The sequence below is a fragment of the Physeter macrocephalus genome, chromosome 19 (assembly GCF_002837175.3).
Source record: "Physeter macrocephalus isolate SW-GA chromosome 19, ASM283717v5, whole genome shotgun sequence".
In the NCBI taxonomy this organism is placed as follows: Eukaryota; Metazoa; Chordata; class Mammalia; order Artiodactyla; family Physeteridae; genus Physeter; species Physeter macrocephalus.
This window is the reverse complement of record NC_041232.1, coordinates 22,475,391-22,497,837: the sequence shown is the minus strand read 5'-3', so window position 1 is coordinate 22,497,837 and position 22,447 is coordinate 22,475,391. Positions and strand designations below refer to the sequence as shown.

General features: G+C 47.7%; 1 protein-coding gene and 1 pseudogene across 1 annotated transcript in view; both read right to left on the bottom strand.

Annotated features, from left to right (window-relative positions):
• Positions 1 to 22,447, bottom strand: part of TMEM132C (transmembrane protein 132C) — a 386,766-nt gene that overhangs the window by 10,243 nt on the left and 354,076 nt on the right. The window contains exons 5-6 of the mRNA XM_024121135.3: positions 21,830 to 21,973; positions 1,158 to 1,363 (exon numbers count right to left, since the gene is read on the bottom strand). Coding sequence (XP_023976903.1) covers positions 1,158 to 1,363; positions 21,830 to 21,973 — 350 coding nt within the window. The remainder of the gene's footprint in view (positions 1 to 1,157; positions 1,364 to 21,829; positions 21,974 to 22,447) is intronic.
• Positions 8,833 to 9,485, bottom strand: LOC102980573 (sterol carrier protein 2-like; annotated as a pseudogene).

The window sequence follows — 22,447 nt, the reverse complement described above, 5'->3', positions numbered from 1 at the left end:
CAGCGGCCACGGCTCACGGGCCCAGCCGCTCCGCGGCACGTGGGATCCTCCCGGACCGGGGCGCGAACCCGCGTCCCCTGCATCGGCAGGCGGACTCCCAACCACTGCGCCACCAGGGAAGCCCTGGATGGACTCTTTTAATCTCATAACACCGTGAGGCAAAACTGTCATTATTCTTATGTCCAGATGAGGAAACTGAGGCAGATAGATTGGGTGGCTGGCCCAAACTCACAAAGCAAGAAAGTAGCTGAGCTTGGATTTGAACCCAGCAAGTGTCAGTTCTGCCTTCTTCGGGGACGTGGAACGAACCCGTATCTTGGCCACTCGTGACCCTAAATGGCCTGAAGTCTTGGCTGGCGTCGGGGCTGTCCTCCCCGTCAGGACAAATGCCTTCAAGTTGACCCTGTAGAAATGGATTCACCATTTCACTGTTCCATTTATCCATCCCGTCGCCCCTTAAAAACCAAGACCCCGGTGCCTGGGAGACTGTCAGGAAAATCGTCCTGGCGGTTTAAGATGGACGATTCCATACAGGAAACCGGAATTCAGCAATAACTCTTATTTAGCTAAACTGAGGGCCACAGAGCTGAGAAAACAAGACCCCAAAACTCCTACATGAGACAATCCAGAGTCAGAATAAATGAGAGGCTTTTGTTTAGGTTTAAGGGGAGACAGCAACCCCATGGGCCGGTATAAATGCAAGTAGACTTTACCCAATATTTTGATATGCATAGAGCTTTTCAAGTTTATAGATATTCATCCAGCACAGAAAAAGGATTCACCGTTTTGCTTAGAGAAAATAAACCCAAACTTAAATTCCCTGGGGGTGGAAGGCCTAGAAAATCGTGTGGCTTCATTCTGGAGGGGCCACTTGCGGGAGACAGTTTACCAGGAGCCTGTGTAGAGTGCAAATGACTGGATCTCATGCTGACCCAGCCTCTCAGCAGCCTTCCTGCCTGGCTGGGTTACCCTGGGCCTTGTTTTCCCCAGAGCGTTGTTGTTAGGCTGTAGGCATGTATGTGTTGCATCGTGTAATCACCATGGTAACAGCATCGCCTACTCTGCACTGGGCCCTGCGTTGGCTCCTTTAGCCTTAAGGTCAGCGTCCATAGCCGTTGCCGTCACAGCTCTGATGCATCTCCCCGTCCCGGGCTTACCTCTTAGTGGCCACGATGGGGACCCTCCAGCCTTTAATCTGGCTCAGCTCCGTGTCAGAGACGTCGATCTGCAGGGGCAGCCGGGGCACCCACACGGTGACGTGCAGGGGGGCGCTCAGGTGCTGGTATGTGAAGTTCACCACCGCGTCCACCTTGCCTTTCATCTCTTTGCCATTGACAAAGACGTAGTCACAGCGGTCAGACACCTGCCAAGACAGAGCGGGGATGGAGGAGGAGAAGTTCCTGGGGCCCTGGAGACCCCCCTTCTGCCATTCGTCCTTTTCTCTAGCAAAGCACGCATGCTTGATTTAGGGTCCCCTCGATGCAGAGCCTGAGATAAGGATTCAGTGCGGTTGGTTTACTTGGGAGGTGACCCCAGGGAAGGGGGACCAGGGAGCAGACAGAGGGCATCAGAGAAATAAGAAAAGTCGGTAGAAAGGTACATCTTTGCATTTGCTGCTGTGACCATCAGGCTCCATTTTTCTGGGTCTCATGGAAAGCGTACAGAATTGTCCACCTGCAGTGTGAGAGGCAGGAATATTATCTACCAGCTCCTCTCCTGTCTCTCTTTGAGTGAGGGCTGCTGTGTGAGTTAACTTCCCCACACTTTTAGGCTGAGACATAGGCCCTGGGATGGAAAGCAGAAGCAGATTGAGAGAAGCAGCAGTCACCAAGTGAGCTTGAACCTGCACAGAACTGCAGCTGGGACTGAACTCTGGGCGGATCCAGGGAACGTGATTTGGGCACCAGAGGTGTCTGTTCTCCAGGCTGATGTCTGCTCAGAAGATGAGCCACACCCACGTCCCGCCCCATCCAGCCTCCCAGGATCTGAAGGGCTTGTACCGCCTTTCTCTCTAGCAGGGCTCTTCCAGTTCCTACGCCCTGCTTCAATCACACGCAGCTCTGATGGCTCCCCATCAGGAGAACGCTCAGGCCTTCGCACATGTAGTTCCCTTCCCCTGGGGACACCCTTCCCTCCCTGTTTGCAGCACCTCCCCTGCGGCCCTAGGATTGTTTGTGTATCTGTACTGTTACTGTTCATCCTGTGAATGGCAGAGTCTCATTAGTGATGACCAACTTATGTTTCCTTCCCCTGAATTTCCTCCTTTCACTGTTCCCATTTCTAGAAGATCATGGACTCAGGAAAGAGACAAGACAGAGCACAGAGCAAAACAAACACAGAGACAAAGAAAATAAAAGTCTTCAAGCATCTACATTTTGGGTTCCAGTGCCTGAACCCTTAGGAAGATGCATCTATTTACAGCCCCACGGATATTCTCATGTGGCAGAGAAACAGCTGGAGGATGCCTGAGCCCCTTGGGAGGAGGCTGCCAGGAGCAGAGTGTACAGGGGTGGGGCCACATCAGAGGCAACCCGTGCGGACTCTAAGTGATAATGGGCGTGCCCCAGGAACCGTGAACAGAATCCTTGAGGACCAGAAGCCCCCTCCCCAAGGCCCTGATGGCAGTTAAATCTCCTAGAAATTAGCCTCGGATGATGTTTCATTGCCATAATGAACTGAAAACTGAAAAGAGAAATCAAGTTGGGTTATAGAGAAACATGACCCATCTTGCACAGCCAAGTTTATGGGATGGGATTTACACTAGCCCCATGTGTACGTTCACATTTTCAACTGCAAAACTGTAAAATCCTCGAAGGCAATAAGTACATCTTTTTCTTCTTTGATCTCTTGGTTCCTCATACCAGCTGCTCATGAAGTGGGAGCTCAGCAAAGAGGATACTGAATGGATGAATGGATGGATACATGAATGGATGGATAAATGGATGGACAGATGGATGGATGGATGGATGGACGGATAAATGGATGAGTGGATGGATAGATGGATAGATGGATGAATGGGTGGGTGGATGATGGATGCATGAATGGATGGATGGATAAATGGATGAGTGTATGGATGGATGGATAGATGGATGAATGGGTGGGTGAATGGATGGATGGATGGGTGCATGCGTGAATGGATGGATGGATGGATGGAAGGACGGATGGACGGACAGCTGGGTGGATGCCTGAACACGGCCCTTTCTTCATGGGGTACTTGCTTCAAGACAACCAAACAAAGATCTTGGAGCGAAGGAGATACGGTGAAAGATTGAGATAAGATGGAGCCAAGAGCAGTGGAAACACAAGAAGTTAATTTGAAAACTTCCAGAAAGCTCTAGAGCAGTGTTTCCTAACCTTTTAGGAGTCATGAACTCCTTTGAGAATACACATAAAGCTAATTCTTGTCATAGAAACGCATATACACACAGTTTTGTGTAGCATTTCAGAGTTAATGAAATCACACGTGGACTCTTCACCCAGCATTTACCACCCTAAGCTGTAATTGCCAATTTGCTTATCTGTCTCCCGTCCAGGTTATATATGCTGGAAGGAGCAGCATTTCCTTCAGGGGGGTCTATGGCCCCAGTTAAATAACATCCAACGCTGAGCAATGAACTCTTGTGATCGTGCTCTCTTTCCCCAGCTTCTAGGAACTATGGATGGGTACTCTGGGCCCAATTTTCACCTTCAGCTCGCACTTCTATTTGCAGCGGCAGGTGGAGAGGGCTGGGCTGAGCGAATTTCCTCCACCTGCTGGGGACAGTGGCAGGGGGCGGCTGGGAGGGGAACACATGGATGGATCTTCTCACTCATGGTCAAGAGTGGTTTAAAAATGTGTACATACTGATTAAGAGTGGAAACCAATTTTCATCCCTGTCCCAGATTTGTCATTAGCATGTAAACACTGCCCTGGATCCGGGCAGGCATTAGCATAATAGCCAAGCAAGAGTTACATCAGTAATCACTTCTTTAATCAATGTTGTAATTTACAGACCATTGACTTTCCTCATTTATTACCTTTCTGAGCTCTGGTGGGAAGGAACCTGGCTGCTCCAGAATACATAAAGGATTAAGAGGAACGCCAAGGGTATGAAGCGGCGGGGCATGATAGAGCCATTGTCACTCTTATTCCTGAAGGTGCCATAAATGTCTGGGCAAGTCTCAGGATGCATCCATCATTTCCTAAGTGGCTATAGCAGTGGGAAACATGGGATCACAAAACGAGCTTGCACATCTGCAAAAAAGGAACCCCAAACCCCTACGAGAATCTTTCCAGCCCCTTGGCTCCATTTCTGGGAATCTTCTTTCCCTCTCATTGTGGGTGGGCTGCCCCACTGAGAAAACGGCCTGCTGGCCCCTGCTCACTCTGACATTCAAACTCTCCCTTCTGAAGGCATGGTGGCCATGGAACCAGCCACTGATGTCTGCTTTTAAGGACTTGGAGGCGCTAGGGTGGGTTCTGGTTGAGCGACCTACGGTCAGCTGACACCTTCTGTTGTCACTCAGCCCTTGGCAACTTCCTGAGGACATTGCCTGCTTCCCAGGGGAGAAGCTGGGACCACTTTCCATGAAGAAAGCAAAAGGCATCTGTTGGTCAGCCATCGACATCCAATGCGATTTTTGTCTGGATGCCCTCGGCCAAGCGGGTTCTCAAATTTGACAAGCATCAGAGGGGGTCTGTCGAGTGTCCGCAGACTGTTGAGCCCACTCCTAAAGTCTCAGATTGAGCAGGTCTGTGGGGGGGCGCCCATATGTGCACTTCTAACAAGTTCCTGGGAGACTCTGATGCTTCAGGTCTAGGGACCACAATTAGAGACTCACTCCTTGAAATAATGCAGTTGCCCCTTCTTCTATGTTATGTTCCCATGGCAGCTTAAACATCCTGTCTTAGCCCTTTGGGGCTGCAATAACAGAATACCCAGAGACGGGGCCGGGGGCTTAAACCACAGTCATTTATTTCTCACAGTCTGGAGGCTGGGAAGTCCAATATCAAGGCGCCGGCAGAGTCTGTGTCTGGTGAGGGCCCATTCCTGGCTCGTAGATGGCTGTCTTCCGTCTGTGTCCTCACTTGGTGGAAGGGGTGAGGGAGCCCTCTGGAGCCTCTTATAAAAGCACTGATTTATTCATGAAAGCTCCGCCCCCGTGGCCTAATCACCTCCCTAAACCCCCGCCTCGGGACACCATCACACTGGGGTTTAAAATCTCAACATAGGTATTTGGGGGGGTGTCACACAGACATTCAGTCCATGTATACTCCTTTCATTATTGTAATCACTTAGCTCTGATGCTTTAAGTACCACCTCTGTGCTAATGACTCCGCACAAACGACCTCCAGATAACAGTGCTTATTCAGCATCTCTACTTGGCTCTCTAACTAGCATTTCCAACTTAATATGCTCAGAGATCGAAGTCTAATAGGTTTTGCCTCTTTGGAGACTAGGGGTTGAGAATAGAAATTAAGTTCAAATACAGAAAAACGATTTACATTTCTTGTACGCCTGAGTGTGTGTACCTGCTCTGTTGACATAAACTATCAAATGCTCTTACACTGTCCTGATGCCTTCTTTTACATCTGCCATGTGCTTTCCCCATCATTTCTCACCCTCGGTCCTTTCTGGAGCTCTGAACAGCCATCAGGATCCCATTTTAGAGATGAGAAAACTGAGGCTCACTGAGGTTGCAGCTTGCCCAAGGTGGAGAAGAGGGGTGAAGAATAGAACCGGTTTATGACAGTCGGTGCAGGATTCGATCAGACTGTTTCAGTCGTGTTGTCTTAACAGATAATAAATATCCTGAGTCTGTGGCCTTGGAAATCGCCCTTCCTGCCACGTGAGTCTTAGGGTCTTTTCCATTCCCGTAGGCTGGGGGACCAGGGAAAGGGGTCCCGAGAGAGGCCACTGGCCGCTGACTCTGACGTGGACCAGCTCAGATCCTTTCCGCCAGTTGCCCTGGCCCTCGCTCTCTTGGCCACTCCCAGAGCAGCCCACTCAGACAGGCCGGAACATTGCACATCTGGTCAGGGAACAGATAGTACATGCTACCTGGGACTTAGGAGAGTTTAACAGAGGGACTCTTTACAAAGGTGTGGGTAGGGATGAAGGGAACCAGCAAGAGATGGCAAAGCCCAGCAGAGATAGAGGTCGGGGTAGTGGATTGAATAGCATTCTCCAAAATCCATGCTCATCCAGGACCTCCGAGTAGGACCTGATTTGGAAATAGGGTCTCTGCAGATGTCATTAGCTAAAATGAGGTGCTACCAGCCTAGGGTGGGCCCTTAAAGGGCTGGCGTCTGTGCCCAGCTTGGGCACCGTCCCTTCTCGAGAGGCCTGCCCACCTAGGCAGAAAATGCAGCCAATGTCAACTCACAACCGTGCTGCAAGGGGCCCAGAGGAATAAAACAGACCGACCTCAGTGTCCCCACCCTCCAGTGCCTGGGGGTGCCTCCTCCTGCCCCCAGCCTCGTGGGGACCCTGAGGCTGGGATGTAATCTACAAAGGTTAGCCTCCCAGAGCAGGGTGGGAGAAGGGCGGAGGGGTCTGGAGGGGCAAGCAGCATATCCAACACAGAGACCTCTTCTCTGACATTTCCCATCTTCTTTTTTTTGGGGGGGGGGCACACCATGAGGCGTGTGGGATCTTAGTTCCCCGACCAAGGATCAAACCCACGCCCCTGCATTGGAAGCTTGGAGTCTTAACCACTGGACCGCCAGGGAAGTCCCCCATTTCCCAGCTTCTTAATCTGGGACTAATGTTTAAAAATTTTTGTGAATTGTGTTCCCCTTTTAAACTCAGGAAAAACCCTTGAATGAGTCCAAGCTCCTCCCTGACGTGGCCCCCGATGTCTCTCCTAGGTGTCTCCCACTAATCCACGCCTTGTTCACTCTGACCCTGGCTGGTCCTTGAACACATCAGACATGCTCCTGCCGCAGGGCCTTTGCACTTGCTTACTCTCTATCTGAAGCATCCTCCCTAGGTGTCTGCATGATTTGCTCCTCATCTCTAAAAAAGCCCTAAAGGATTAGGGCTTTTTTTTTTTTTAGTTGAAGTATAGTTGATTTCCAATGTTGTGTTAGTTTCAGGGGTATGGCAAAGTGATTCAGTTATATACATACACTCTTTTTCAGATTCTTTTCCCTTATAGGTTATTACAAAATATTGATTATAGTAGGTCCTTGTTGGTTATCTATATTATATATAGTAGTGAAAATCTGTTCATCCCAAACTCCTAATTTATCTCTCTCCCCCCTGCCCTTCCCCTTTGGTAACCATAAGTTTGTCTTCTATGTCTGTGGGTCTATTTCTGTTTTGTATATAAGTTCCTTTGTTGTTAGTGTATAGAAATGCAACAGATTTCTGTGCATTAATTTTGTATCCTGCAACCTCACTGAATTCATTGACGGGCTCCAGTAGTTTTCTGGTAGTGTCTTTAGAGTTTTCTATGAATAGTATCATGCCATCTGCGAACAGTGACAGTTTTACTTCTTTTCCAATTTGGATTCCTTTTTTTTTTGAGGAAGAGCTATTTTAATTTTCTATTAAACATTCTTCCAAAAACATTATTTTACTCCATATCTTACCGAGTTATTAGAAATAACATTAGCATTAGAAAAACTAGGAAGGTAAAAGTTGGGAAAATACATCATATGCCAAAGTCTGATATGAAATTTACCTTAAGAAAAAAAAGGAATAAAAAGTAATATTCCTTTAAGTTGAATTAAAGAAAAAAAACTAGGAAGGTAAATTAAATGTGGCTAGTTAAACTAAACATATGAAAAAGGAAAATTATAACAAAGGAAGGAGAGCTTTCCAAATTTAATTAAATTAATATGAGATTAAATTTGAAAACTGTGCATCTCAAAGCAAACTTTATTTGTTCAATTATTTTTAACAACAGTGTTTTATGATTCTAATACATTGATATTTTTTCAAGAAGGAAACTCACTTAAAAAATATTTTTTAGGGCTTCCCTGGTGGCGCAGTGGTTGAGAGTCCGCCTGCCGATGCAGGGGACGCGGGTTCGTGCCCCGGTCCGGGAGGATCCCACATGCCGCGGAGCGGCTGGGCCCGTGAGCCGTGGCCGCTGAGCCTGCGCGTCCGGAGCCTGTGCTCCGCCACGGGAGAGGCCACGACAGTGAGAGGCCCGCGCACCGCAAAAAAACAAAAACAATTTTTGTTTTAAAAAATAGGACTGTGTTCAGCTATAGATTTTTTTTCTCCCAAGCCTTGATCATATTTCTTTGATTTGGGAAGAAAATACCGTTTTGATGGCATGAAATGCAAACTTTAGTTTTTTTTTTTTTAAATCCCAGTACAGAATTTTAAAAATTATCAATGGAAAATAGATTAAGGTCATTAAGTGCACAACACTAATTACTGGCCAGCCACTGGTGTTCTGTTTCTTCCCTAGTTCTCCCTTAAACTTAAATTGAATCTTCAGCAGAATAATATACTTTTTCTCAAATATACTTTATAAGCAAAATAAGAGCTTTTGTTTACATGGTTTTGGGATTTTGCTGTTCCTAATTTTATTCTAAAACTCAATTTTACCCCAAACCATAATTACCATATTAACTTTATAATGCACAGTTGTATGCAATTCAGCAAAGCAGTAGTACACCATCAGGTTCTATTCACCCAGAGCTTAGGAAAAACAGGACTGATCACACCCATTTAAAAACAAATGGGAACGTATGTATATGTAGAGCTGGTTCACTTTGCTGTAAAGCAGAAACTAGCACACCATTGTAGAGCAATTATACTCCAATAAAGATGTTAAAAAAACAACAACAAATCTCATGCTACTTGCCAATGTGTAGTTTCGATCTAAGTTCTGACCATGAAATATATGGATATATATCTATATATCTCATCTTGATTTTCAAAGGTAGGCAAAGGAAGTTCTTCACAGCTTAGCTTTGCCTGGCTGAAGCTGAAGATTTTGTAACTTCGCAGCCAGACCCATGTTGCCAGTGTTTTTCAATTTGCCTTGAAAGAAGGACGCCTGAGGATTCATGTTACCAGTCATCAAAGCCAGTAAGTCCGAATCAGCCACTGTAATTGTGCAGCCGGCCTTCTTATCTGAGCTAGGGAGCACTGATCCTTTGCCATTCTTCAGGTCCACCACCCAGGTGGCTTCTTTACCTCCAGGGCCATCCTTCACCTTGAAGGCAAAAATACCACCGATTTTCTTCACAAACTGCTCCCCTTCCTCTTCAAGCTTCTTCTCAATCTCCTTAAAGACTAGATTTGCCTTAAATCCATCAACTGCAGAGCTGGCTGGAGCAGCCTCAATTGATGAGTTCTGAAAGAACTGGCAGCTTCAGGAAAACCCATCTTGTACAGCGTGACAACTACAGCTCCTCCGCTGCTTAAATTATGCTGCAGAGCCGGATTCCTTTTATTTCTTTTTCTTCTCTGATTGCTGTGGCTAGGACTTCCAAAAACCATGTTGAATAAAAGTGGTGAGAGTGGACATCCCTGTCTTGTTTCCTTTCGGTCTTTAATCTAATGGTTCTCAACTGGGACCACTGTGTCCTCCAGGGGACACTGGACGACCTTTGGAGATCTTTTTGGTTGTCACAACCAGGGAAGGAGGTTGTCACGATTTGAAGATGGGTAACTGGCATCTAAGGGCAGAGGCAAAGCGTGCTGCTCAACAGCCTACACTATCCTACAGGACAGCCCCACAAAGAGAATCAGCGGATCCCAAATGTCGACAGTTGGGAAAGCCTGTCTGTAAATTCTCAGAGTTCCTTTCTCAGACATTTTTATTTAAAATTACAACTCTTCCAAGACGCCCGACCCTCTTCTTTGCTTTATTTTTCTCTATCGCTTAGTGCCATCTCATACACTATACATGTTACCTATTTATTTTGGTTTTTATTTGTCTTCCCTCACCAGAACATAAAGTCCTAGGATGACAGGGATTTTTGTCTGTTTTGTTCACTGTTGTAAGCCCTAGTGCCTGAAATGGCCCCTGGCACGTAACAGGTGCTCATGAAATATATGTCGAAAAATGAATGCATGAATGAATGAATCAGAGCTTGTGGGTCACATTTGACCTGCATGGTGTTTTTAGAATAGCAAATTAGTTACCAGCATTGGAAAAACCATTGCATTCAATTTTGTTAGCAGCCTGAACCCTGAAAGCATTTGAGTTTTCTACCGTGATGTCTTGCTGGTCTCATAGACCAGATTGGGAAGTCTGGGGGGGCGCTGCTGGGAGGGACAGTGGGCTGCAGCTGTCCTCGGAGGTATCGAAAGCCAGCCTCAAAGGTGCCCATACCCTGCAGCTGGCTCCCTCCCCTTCTGTCCTGCTTTCTCCCACCTTTCCCCATCTCACCACCCGTCATAGCTAACTGCCCGAATGTATTTACTTATTTTGCTACTATTCTCTTCATTTTAACTTCTGCACAATGTCCCCACTGGCAGTATGCCAGGTGTGAACCCTCCACCCACCAAGAGCCAGGCTGAGCGTTCCCTGCTGGGGCAGGCTGTAGACTGTGCCCCGGGAGACTATCTCTTCATGCAAACTACTGGTGAACAACAGGAGGTTCTCTCAATGGAGAATTAAATGGCCAGAAACCATTTCAACATCCCCAGAGCAGAGTGTTGCCAAGGCAACCAGGGCATGTGCCCTTGGTGGGGAAAAGGCGCTCAGGTACCTGGCTCCCCACTTTCTCCCTCAGGGGACACTCAGGTCTGCTCCTCCCACATCGCACCTGACACCCATCCACCCACCGCTCACACGTGGGAACATACACGAGGCGATGGGCTCTCACTGGTGACTGCATGTTTTATAACAGCGACCAATGTTCTCTGAGGGCTTGCAGTAAAGCAGGAACCATTCTAAGAGGTAACGTGGATCATTCACTGAATCCTCACCATGAACATACGACAGGGCTACATTTTAAAAATCACATCCATATTTCAAATGAGGAAACAAAAGACAGAGAGGTGATGCAACTTGCCCGAGGTCACGCAGCTGGTGGTCAGTGAGTCAGAACTTAAACACCATCGACCCCAGAGCTCTGCTCTTAACCATGGTGCCCACTGGTTCGGTGCTAATTGAGTTGTTGGCTTTGATTCTTATCCCTTTTCTTCTACGGTGGGAGGATGACTCTTTTTCCTATTGAGGGCAAACTGGGCCATGTGACTAGCTGTGGCCAAGAGAATGCAGAGAAAGGTGACGACCAACCCCTCTCCAAGCTCAGACTGAAGAGCTGTTGTGTATTTCTGCCAGCCCGTGTGAACTCTGCCACCAGAGGAACTTTAAGTAGCTGAGACCTCTCAGCCCAGCCCTGGAATGAGGCACCCGGACAGATCATAGCCCGACCTGCAGGGAGGGGGGGTCCACCCCAGCCAGGCCCACAGACCACCAGACGACCGGCAAACGCATAAGCAAGAGGACACGATCATCACCTTCGACAACTGAATGTTGGGGTCGCTTGTTACACAGCAGAGCTGACCGAGTTATTCTGCTAAGAGCTGGAGTGAAGAGGACGCTGCCTGTACCTCTCAGGAGGTCTTATATTCCCTCTCCTGTCCTCCCCACTCCATTCCCCCTTTATCCTACCTCCTTTCTCTCCTCCTTAGGCAGTGGGGAGGACACGGCAGGGCTGGGAGGAAAGCAGGACTGGGAGAGCCCTGCTCCCAGGTTCAGGAAGGGCCCGCAGTTTCGGGAATCCTCCGAGTCAGAGCTTCTCATCCAGGGGCGGTGACTTCCGCCTGGCCCCAGCTTTGGGCTGGGAGAACGCTCTCCTTTCTCTGTGTCCTGTTCTCCCAGAGAACTTCTGGCTTATCTAGCATCTCACCCACAATTTGCACTCCCCCCTCAGCTGCCAGAGAGGAAGTTTTACGTTTGCAGGAGATCTGCTGCCATTTCAGCAGTTCCTTCACTACTAAAGTGTCTGACAGCTACTTTTCGGACATCTCTGGAAAAGAAGAAAAGGAAAAAGGTAGGGAAGGCAGGGCTAAGCAGTATTTCTGAGATGATGTCTCTGCTTTCCTCCTCTTTGCTTCCTGCCTCGCACTTACGGATGGCCAAACAGAAGTCTGTTCTGTGATAAATCACACTTTATCCAGCTGACAATGCAAAACGCTGCCAGGACTTGGAGATGCCAAGTGGTTCTCAGCTCAGGGCTCTGGTCCACCCGGGAGCTGGTGACACTCCCGGTCAGATGGGGGGGGGGTCTGGCCCATGAGGGTCAATTGGACAGCAGGACCCTCGCCAGGGTGGTCAGGCCCAGAGGAAAGCAGATTTCCTCGCTGGAGGCTCCACGTGTGTGGCCAGGCTTGCATTTGAGTCGTGGCTGACCCCTCACTATACCTCATCTAGCAAACGAGGATTCCTTCTTTCTATAAATACTTCCTGCATTGCTATTATGCACCAGGCGTTTTTCTAGGCACCGGAGATGCAGAAGTGAGTGATAAGGAGACTTCGTTAAGGAAGTTCCATTTTGGGGAGTGTGGGGATAGATGGTAACAGGTCAACAGTAAGGTAAATGTGGGCAATAAATGCCATGAGAAAAATATAATAAGGGAACAAGCAGAGGAAGTGATGTCTAGACAGATCCTACTATCAGGAAGGTGGCGGCCCTGAGATATTTTGCGGGAAGAAATTTCCAGGAAGATGTTCTTATCTTCCTTATCTAGTATTTATTAAGTGCCTGCTGTATGCCAGACTCTGTGCTAAGAGGACATAGGTACTGACTCCTTTTGTCTTCACTAAACCATTTTACGGGGCGGGGGGACTGAAGCACAGAGAGGTTGGCTAACTCGTCCAAGCTCACACAGCCAGTTGGATTGGACTTGGATCTGAAAGCAGTTCTCTAGCTCCAGAAATGTTCCCTTTAAAAAAAACTTTGCCAATTTAATTGGTGGAAAGTTATTTAAGTTCTTTCATTTTGGAATTAAAAAGAAAGTTCTTGAGGTCTGTGATCAAGTCTTCTTTCTCTCTGTGACCTCTTGCAATTCCCAGATACTAATAGACCAGAATTTTATTAAACTGTCTTTCTTTCCTTCTCTTTAAAAGTTTGTCTCATATAATCATGCCCAATAACTTGTAGGAGATCAGGGCCTCATCTGCATCACCTCAGCACATACTGCTAAAAGGAAAATTAGACGCAACATCATTTTTTGGAAGAAAAAAAACCTTTCTCTGATTTTTTAAAAACACCTTTATTGAGATATCTTTGACATATCAAAGTGTATCTATTTAAGATGCACAACTTGATGTTTTGATACATGTATCCACTGTGAAAAGATCGCCACAATCAAGCTAAACAACTTATCCATCTCCTGACATAGTTACCATTGTCTGTGTGTACCTGTTGAGAAGATTTAACTTAGAATCTACTCCCTTCGCAAATTTCAAGTGTCCAGTACAGTAAGCCCTGATCCTTTACTGCTCTCTTATACTATGCAAAGACCCTAACGTAGGAATATTTTGACCTGCTGTAGAAGCAGAAGGAAGGTTGGCAGATACAAGGTCAGAGAAGCCGGCTGGGGTGTGTCGGGCAGGGAGAGAAGAGCACCCCAGATTTGCTCTTACAGGAGAGTTACATTGGAAACCCCACAAATACAGGAATTAGCTCAGTGCTTGGCGCACAGCAGGCAGACAGGGAATCTGTGGAGGGCTGGGCAAGTGGAACGTATTAGCCCCCAGAAGTGTGTAGACAAGGGGCTTTGGTTTTTTCTGTCTTGAAGGGGAGAATGGGGTAGAAGCTTCCAGAATGACAGCCTTAAACAGCTCTGCGCCTCCTGTGCGTGCACAGCTCTCTCCAGTAGCTTGTGCCTTGGACCACCCGCTGCACCATCAGCCTGGCTTTCTCCCTAAAGATGTCACTTGAGATCCTAACGTCCTGGGACCCAGGACACAAGGCCTGGAGCTGTCCTGCTGAGGGGACTAGGTGCCTCACAGCTTCTCTTTGAAACTCCAGCCTCGTAAGAGCTTCCCCACAAGACGGAAGCCTTCCTTCAAAAGCAGCAGCCGCCACCTGAACACTGGAGTGAGGAGGGAAGGGCTTAAATTATAGAGGAAACCAGGCAGCAAGGATGGGAATGATCCAGCTACGTGGGTCAATATGGGAGTTTGGGGAGGGACATCGCTGGAGCCCCAGGATGAGACCTGCTGGCCATGACCATGCCTGTCTTCCCTCGGGAGCTCAGGCGATCTGATGAAGCTGGAAGGTTAATGAGTTTGAGTTTTGGAGTAAGTCTGTTACATTGTTACATGTCAGGTATTTTCTCCTCTTCATTTTCCTTTTCTTTTCTTTTCTTTTTTTTTTTTTTTTTGCGGTACACGGGCCTCTCACTGCCGTGGCCTCTCCCGTTGCGGAGCACAGGCTCCGGACGCACAGGCTCAGTAGTTGCGGCTCACGGGCCCAGCCGCTCCGCGGCATGTGGGATCCTCCCAGACCAGGGCTCGAACCCGTGTCCCCTGCATTGGCAGGCAGATTCTCAACCACTGGGCCACCAGGGAAGCCCCATGCTTTACTTTTATAACTACGTCAAAACTCGCAACCATCTTACGAGGTTGGTATGAGTATTGCCCATTTTGCAAATGAATAAACTGAGGCTTGAAGAACTTGTCTGTGGCAGAGTGCAAGCTCTTAGACACGCTATTTCAACTGCTGGAGGGAATTTTGGCGCTAGAAGGAACTTTCAAGGAAGGAACTTCCTTGCTTTACACTGGGGACCCCCAGCCCGGAACTGGGGCACAACTGGGCAGTGTCACGCAGCCTAGCCTGATGCCCGGGACTCCTTTGCTGTCCTTGACTTTCTTTCATTCTTAGAACCAAATGGCTCTTGAGGATAAAGACCTTTTGGCTTTTCTTCCAGAGCCTGTCTGATATGAGAAGCAAAAATGAGCAGCTCCCTTCCCTCCTTGGGAAAAAAATTGCCCATTTTCCTACTGGGCAAGGGAGTGGGCTCACAGCAGGAATCAATCTCAGGGGCTCTTTAAAAACCTCAGGCTGTTATTAAAGAACTTAGCTCTCTCAAGGACTCAGAGCTGTGCAATCAATAGTAAATTCAGTAGGGAGAAAGCTTTGTGCTGAGGGGAGCCTTTGCACAGGGAAAAATGACTGCTCCTCACGTGAGGTTGCTTTCCACGGACTAGAACTCCTTTGGTCAGCAGGGGAAGCAGGGCCCCGCTCGTTGCCCATATACATTATTTTTAGCTCTGCACCGGAATCCATTAGCTGGAACTGTGCCCTGGAGGTCAGACAGGCTGCACCGGAAATTCAATAAATGAGCGTTCTTTAATGATGTTTTAAATCTCAGCATCCCCACCCTGTCAGGGGGAGGGCCTAGCCTCTGTGGCCTCAGGAGCTTTGGAGAAAGCACAGGCAGGGCTGCGGGTCAGGGTAGGAGCCACCCAGGAAGTACAGGGTGGGGTACCCTAGTGTCAGCCTGGTTAGGATGGGGGGCTGGAGACAGCACTGTGAAAATCATGGACACACAGCCCACAGCAGGCACTGATCGTCGTTACCTTCCCTGCCGCCAACTGGCCCAAACGCCTCCTCCGCGGAGACCTATCCAGGGTCACCCTTTACGCCCAGGCCACGCCCTAGCACACCACCTGTTGCATTTCCTTGGAGGTCCTCGTCACCACCCGTAACACGCTTATCTGTTACTGTCTGTTCCCTCCGTGCCAGGCTCCATGAGGGCGGGGGACATGTTCTATTTGTTGCCACGTCCCCAGTACTGGAATGGTACCTGGAAAAAGGCCAATACATCATCTTTGTTGAATGAATCATTAGGTGGTTATGGAAAACACTGTAGGTTGTCGAATCTAAGACACCATCACTTCGGGGACCACCAGTGAGAAAACCTCAGCCAACTAATCTGTGCCGTGCCATCGACTGCACGGCTCCTCTATATCTCAAGGATGTCCAAGTGTGGACGAATGTGTAGAGTAAGGCCTCTGTGATGGTGGTTACTTGGATGCTGGAAGCGCTTGTCCCTGTTACGTAGCTTCCCTCCTCGTACTGTTCCCGGGCTTCTGTGGGGCACATCGCTGCCCCTCTCTGGGCTGTTGCTTTTTCATTCCTTGAACGGCAGTCAACACAGACGCTGACGTTCGCAGGTCCCTCCACTCACACGTTATTACTCCTATTGACCTAAACACCGAACACGCTGCAAACCAGACCCCTCTTCACTTGCGGTTCCTTCACATCCCACGCTGACGTAGCTTCGTTTCCCAAATGCCCACCAGTCGGGGATATTCATGAAGCATCGCAAGGTGAGAGGAGGGTAAAGGCAGAAATGTGTACCTCATCTCTGCAGAACAGACCAGGACGGAAGACCCTTCTGTGTGTGTGTTTATATATAAACAGACACACACACACACACACACATCTTGATGTGTCTGTGTTTATGATCACATGAGCACGGAGAAAGGCATAGAAGGAGATCAGGTAGGTAATTAACACTGATTACCTGAGGGCTGGAAAGGTGTGCTGTAGCGTGTGTGTGTATCTATAGATCAGCCAATTTGATTAAAATTTTTTTTCCCTTTATTTTTAATTGAAGTAGAGTTGATTTACAATGTTGTGTTCGTTTCAGGTGTACAGCAAAGTGATTCAGTTATACATGTATATACAAATCTCTTCTTTTTCAGATTAATTTCCATTATAGGTTACTACACGATATTGAATATAGTTCCCTGTGCTATACAGTAGGTACTTGTTTATCTATTTTATATATAGTAGTGTGGAACAGGCTCCGGACGCGCAGGCTCAGCGGCCATGGCCCACGGGCCCAGCCGCTCCGCGGCACGTGGGATCCTCCCAGACCGGGGCACGAACCCGCGTCCCCTGCATCGGCAGGCGGACTCTCCACCACTGCGCCACCAGGGAAGCCCCCTGATCTGCCAATTTTGAAAGTCCATGATTAAAAAGAAATAGTTTGTTTGATATGATCCCATTCTCATAAAATTACATCTCTCTACATGGTTATCCATAAAGTGTCAAAAGAGATTATGTACAAAATGATCGCCAAACTTCTTTAGTAAGAGACCACATACTGTATGATTCCATTTATATGAAATGCCCCCAAAAAGGCAAACCCATAAAGACAGAAAGTAGATTAGTGTTTGCCCAGGGCTAGGGGTGGGAATGGAGATGAACAGCACATGGGGTGACAAAAGTCCAGAACTGGGTCTCATGGAGATGTTACCCAGTAAATTTCCTAAAACGTCGCTGAATCATACACTGGAAATAAGCGGCATCCAGTTCTAATTTTTAAATAACACTGTGCTCACCACAAAAAATACACCTGTAGACGGCCAGTCTGTAACCCCTGGCTTTTACCTAATATAGGGTCATCGAGGGGATTACTGGACTCAGAGCTCAGTCCACTCCATGTGTTGGCTTCTAGGTTAAGTCCTTTACTTGATAAATGAAAAGTCATGAATCCTCACAATGACCTTTAGAATTAGGTATGTGATTGTCTCCACATTGCTCGGGAGGACACTCAGGACTAGAGGGGTATATGAATCGCCCAAGACTGCATAGCTTGGAAATGGCAAAGCCAAGAAGAACTTGCTGGAAGAAACTGCCCAGCATCCTCTTGTGTTTCTCGACATCTTACAAACAGACACTCGACTGTCTTTGTCTGAATGGTCTTTTCAAGGATGTTTATATAGCGAGAAGCCTCAGGAGAGAGAGAGACAGAGTCCCCTTCTGGAGCAAAAAGCAGGCAAGCTTATGGCTCAACAGAGCAGAGATACTGTCTCTGTCTGGGAGAAGGCGAGGCAGGCTTTCTGCCTATCTTAGCTCAGGCTGCGATAGCAAAATACCACAGGCTGGGGGCCTAAACAACAGACATTTATTTCTCATAGTTATGGAGGTGGGGAAGTCCAGGATCAACGTGCAGGCATGGTCGAGTTTTGCTAAAAGCCCTCTTCCTGGCTTTCAGACAGCCACCTTCTTGCGGTGTCCTTACATGGCGGAGAGAGGCCGGGCTCTAGTCTCTTCCTCTTTTGAGACCACTAATCCCATCACCCTCAGGACCTCATCTAAACCTAATCGCCTCCCAAAGCCCTGTCCCTAGTGCCATCACATGGGGGATTGAAGCTTCAACACGTGAACTGTGGAAACACACAAACATTCAGTCCCTAACACTGCCTGTTAAAAAAGACTCGGGTTCCTGAAGCCCAGGGTTCCTCTTTTGGAACACAGACCACAGCACATGCAGTGTGGCAAAACCCTGGGGGGACTGGAGCTTAGGTGCAGGAGGATGCAGAGGCACTGGCTGCCCTTTAGCCCTTTGACTCTGATCCAGGAGTCTCGTGTCTTCTGCCAGCAAACTGTGACAGGTTGATTTGTCAACCTGCACGTGGGGTGGAATCTCAGAGCCTCCAGAGGACTTTCCAGAGCGCAGGCCTGTCTAAATCCCAAACCTTATGAGCCTGTTGGAGGGTAGGCACGTATTAGGGGCCAATTCCCTCCCCCTTTCTTCTCACCATGGCACCCTAAGCTGTACCAAACTAGCTCTTCAAGTATCATTCACCTTGTCAGACCGCGAACCACAGGCTGTGTCTGGGTCCTGGGAAACGGGGCTCCCGTGTGCCTGCTGAGACATCCTTCCTTGGCTTCTGCTGACTCAAGACTTCCCCTTGCTTTGTCAACAGCCAGGGGTATCGACTCAGAATTCATTTCAGGGGGCGGTTTTTAGCTCGAATACATTCATTTCCCTAAAGATACTAATTACATTCCTGGAAATACTAGCAATGGGCTCCATGTCAAACCTATTTCAGAGCAGCTCAGGGCAGTTATGTGTACAACTGCAGTGAAATTTGTTTTTGGGTTTTTGGAGGCTGAAAGATGGACCTCTAGAAAAGTCATCAGATCCAGAGGTGTCCTTTCAAAGGGTCACGCTTATCAAGGGTCCGGGCCCTTCGGGAGATTGCCAATCAGTAATAAACGCAAATGATCAGCAAGGACCTGGTATGTGACCACGGCTGGTGCAAACCAAGTGCCTCTCCCCCTTCCCCTCCCACCAAAGTTACTTTTCAGCCACAGGAAAGAGATCCCAGCCAGAAGCAGAGCAGAGATCCCTCAGAGCGGTGGTTCTCAACGGGGGTGATTTTGTCTACCAGGGGACATTCAGTACTCTCTGGAGACATGTTTGTTTGTCACAACTTGGAGTGCTATGGGCCTCTATTGGGAAGAACCCAAAGATGCTTCTAAATGTCCTACAATGTGTGGGACAGTCCCCATAACGAAGAATTAGCTGGCGCAAAATATTAAGCGTGGCAAGGTTGCAAAATCCTGTCTCCGAGCTCAGAACTTTGATGTCCAATGCAGCACCCACGGGCCACACGTGGCTCTGGACCACCTGAAATGGGGCTGTGATGGAGGTGTGTCCCAACACACACTGATTGGAAAGACTTAGTGCCAAAAAATACGAAATGTCCTATTAATCATTTTTACATTGACTACAGGTTGAAAGAAGCCTTTAAATATATAACGGGTTAAACATATGCCGTTAAAGAATCAGATTCACCTGTTTTGTTTTTTTCTTTTTCTGAATGTGACTCGAGAGGATTTAAGTTACCTGCGTGGCTCACGTTGTACTTCTGTTGGCCAGTGCTGTTTAGAACTTCTTCCACACCCCCTCCTCCCACAGGCTTTTGGGGTCTTCTGTAAAGCACTCTGGGCTCAGGGCTACCATCTGCCCATAAATCACTTTTGGTTTAGTTACAAAAAATAGTCCCTTCTTTGAGACGACACTCCCAATAGCCAAAAAATGACGGTCACAGGATATTGTTGGGACGCTTTACCGCGACCTACTGGAAGGTCGGTGTCACAATTTAGACCGTGTGAACATGGCACCAAGTGCAGTGGACATTCTCGGCAGTGCTGGTTGCCATGTGTCCATGCTGGGGGTGGAGTTTGCAGAGAAGGATTTATTCCACCCCAATCCTCCCTTCAACGTTCTGTAAGGTTCTCTTCCACGCACACGTGTTGTTTTTAACCCCAGAGAGAAGACTCTGATTGCTATCTGTCAGACTTGATTTGGGGGGCGGGGACAGAGAAACATTATCTGGATGCTTTCTTTTGCATGTTTATGTTTTTTTCTGGATATGTTCCTATTGATTTCAAAAAATATAGAGAAAGACCAAACGGTTAATTTCTGGCTTGGAAAAACCCTCACTGTCTTATTCTCTGAGCAAGTATTGTGGGTACACGATCTTGGTACATGTTGGTGGGAAAGACCAAAAATTAGGGGCCTTCCCTCAAGACACTTAGTCTCCAGAGCAGGGATTTCTCTAGGCCAGCTTTTTCTTGGAAGGGCAAAATGGTAACTATTTCAGATTTGGAGGCCATATGGTCTCTGTGGAAACTACTCAAAAGCTGCCACAGACATTATGGAAATAAATTTGAAACAATGAAATTTTGCCATTTGCAGCAACATGGATGGGGGGCGTGATGCTAAGTGAAGTAAGTCAGACAGAGACAAATACTGTGTGATGCCACTCATATGTAGAATCTAAAAAATACCACAAACTAGTGAATATGACGAAAAAGAAGCAGACGCACAGATATAGAGAACAAACTAGTGGTTACCAGTGGGGAGAGGGAAGGGGGGAGGGGCAATATAAGGGTAGAGGGAGAAAAACAGGATTATTAGGGGACTATATGAAATCATGTGGGCTTCCCTGGTGGTGCAGTTGTTAAGAATCCGCCTGCCAATTCAGGGGACACAGGTTCGAGCCCTGGTCCGGGAAGATCCCACATGCCGCGGAGCAACTAAGCCCGTGTGCCGCAACTGCTGAGCCTGTGCTCTAGAGCCCGTGGGCCGCAACTACTGAGCCCATGAGCCACAACTACTGAAGCCCACGTGCCTAGAGCCCGTGCTCTGCGACCAGAGAAGCCACCGCAATGAGAAGGCCGCGCACCGCAAAGAAGAGTAGCCTCTGCTCGCCACAACTAGAGAAAACCCGCACGCAGCCACGAAGACCCAATGCAGCCAAAAATAAAATAAATAAATGTATAAAAAAAGAAATCATGTGTGAAACTTTTGAAAATTGTAAAGCATTATAGAATTTAAAGAATCATTCAATAAAATTTTTAAAAAATAAATAGATTTGAGTGATTATATTCCAATAAAACTTTATTTATAAAGCAGGTGATGGGCTGAATTTGGCCCAAAGTTCAAAATTTTCCCTATAGAGCAGTCACGGCTGCCCCATGGGCCAGACCCATCCTGCCGATGTATTTTATCTTTTATTTTTTGCCCATCATAGTTTTTTTTCTTTTTTAATTACCTTTGGTTGCCAACTTTGAAAAACAAGGTGACTTTTACCAAATTTGCAGCTTCTCTTGAAGACGCAGGAATCCCAAATTCACAGTTACACATGCCACAACTGACAGGAGTTGACTACTGCTACCCTTCTAGAAATGGGTTTGTCTGATTTACCACTTCATTCACTTAAATTACCTGCTTGGTTACTGTAGGTATTGGGGGTTTGATCCCTAGTCCATCGCTCTCTTGATGACAGCTAGGGTGGTATGATGTCAAATTAAGAGATGGAAATGGGAAAGTTTAGCAAAGGCACCGGAAGCGTTGTATACATAAACCAACCAGCGGAACCCCTTATTTCACCGGCTAAACTCTCTTAGTGAATGGAAGGCCCCCATGAAGTTTCCACCAGTTCATTCCAGACGGCTAATGGAATCACTTACTTGGCACTTTTTTGGCCACGCCTCTCGGCTTGTGGGATCTTAGTTCCCCGACCAGGGATCGAACCCATGCCCCCTGCAGTGACAGCGCCGAGTCCTAACCACTGGACCGCCAGGGAAGTCCCTGGAATCACTTACTTTGAGGACTTCCTCATCTGTGGACTTGCACTCCACCGACTCCGAGATATCCGTCACGGCGCTGTTCTCCTCCACGGAGACCACCCTGATGGGCATGGCAACTGTCTTTCCCGTGAGGATGGCGGTGTTCAGAATCTCAGTGTCCTGCCGGAAGAACCAGACATAGCTGGGTCAAGGGAGCTATTCAGTTCTCTCCAACCCTAGGGGAAGCCTTCCAAGGTGTGTGCCAGGCTGTCTTTGTTTAGACAAGACATGCAGCACTTACCTTAGGGACCCGGGCTAAGGAGTCATTTTTGAACAATTTCCCAAGAGCGTTTCACGATTTACTTTTAGATTATTTGTGATCGTCTTCCTAGTTTTCACTAACAACGATCCAAAAATATGTATTCTTTTTCTTTATTGCAGAGACCAAGTAAAACTTACACATCAGTTAGGTTTGGGTTGTAAGCAACAGAAATTGACTGGCTAGTTTGAGCAGGAAGGTACTCTGGTAGGTTGAATAACCAAGATGCCCATGTTCTAATCGCTGGAACCTGTGCATCTGTTGCCTTACATGGTAAAAGGGACTTTGCAGTTGTGATTAAGCTAAGGATCTTGAGATGAAAAGATTATCCTGGG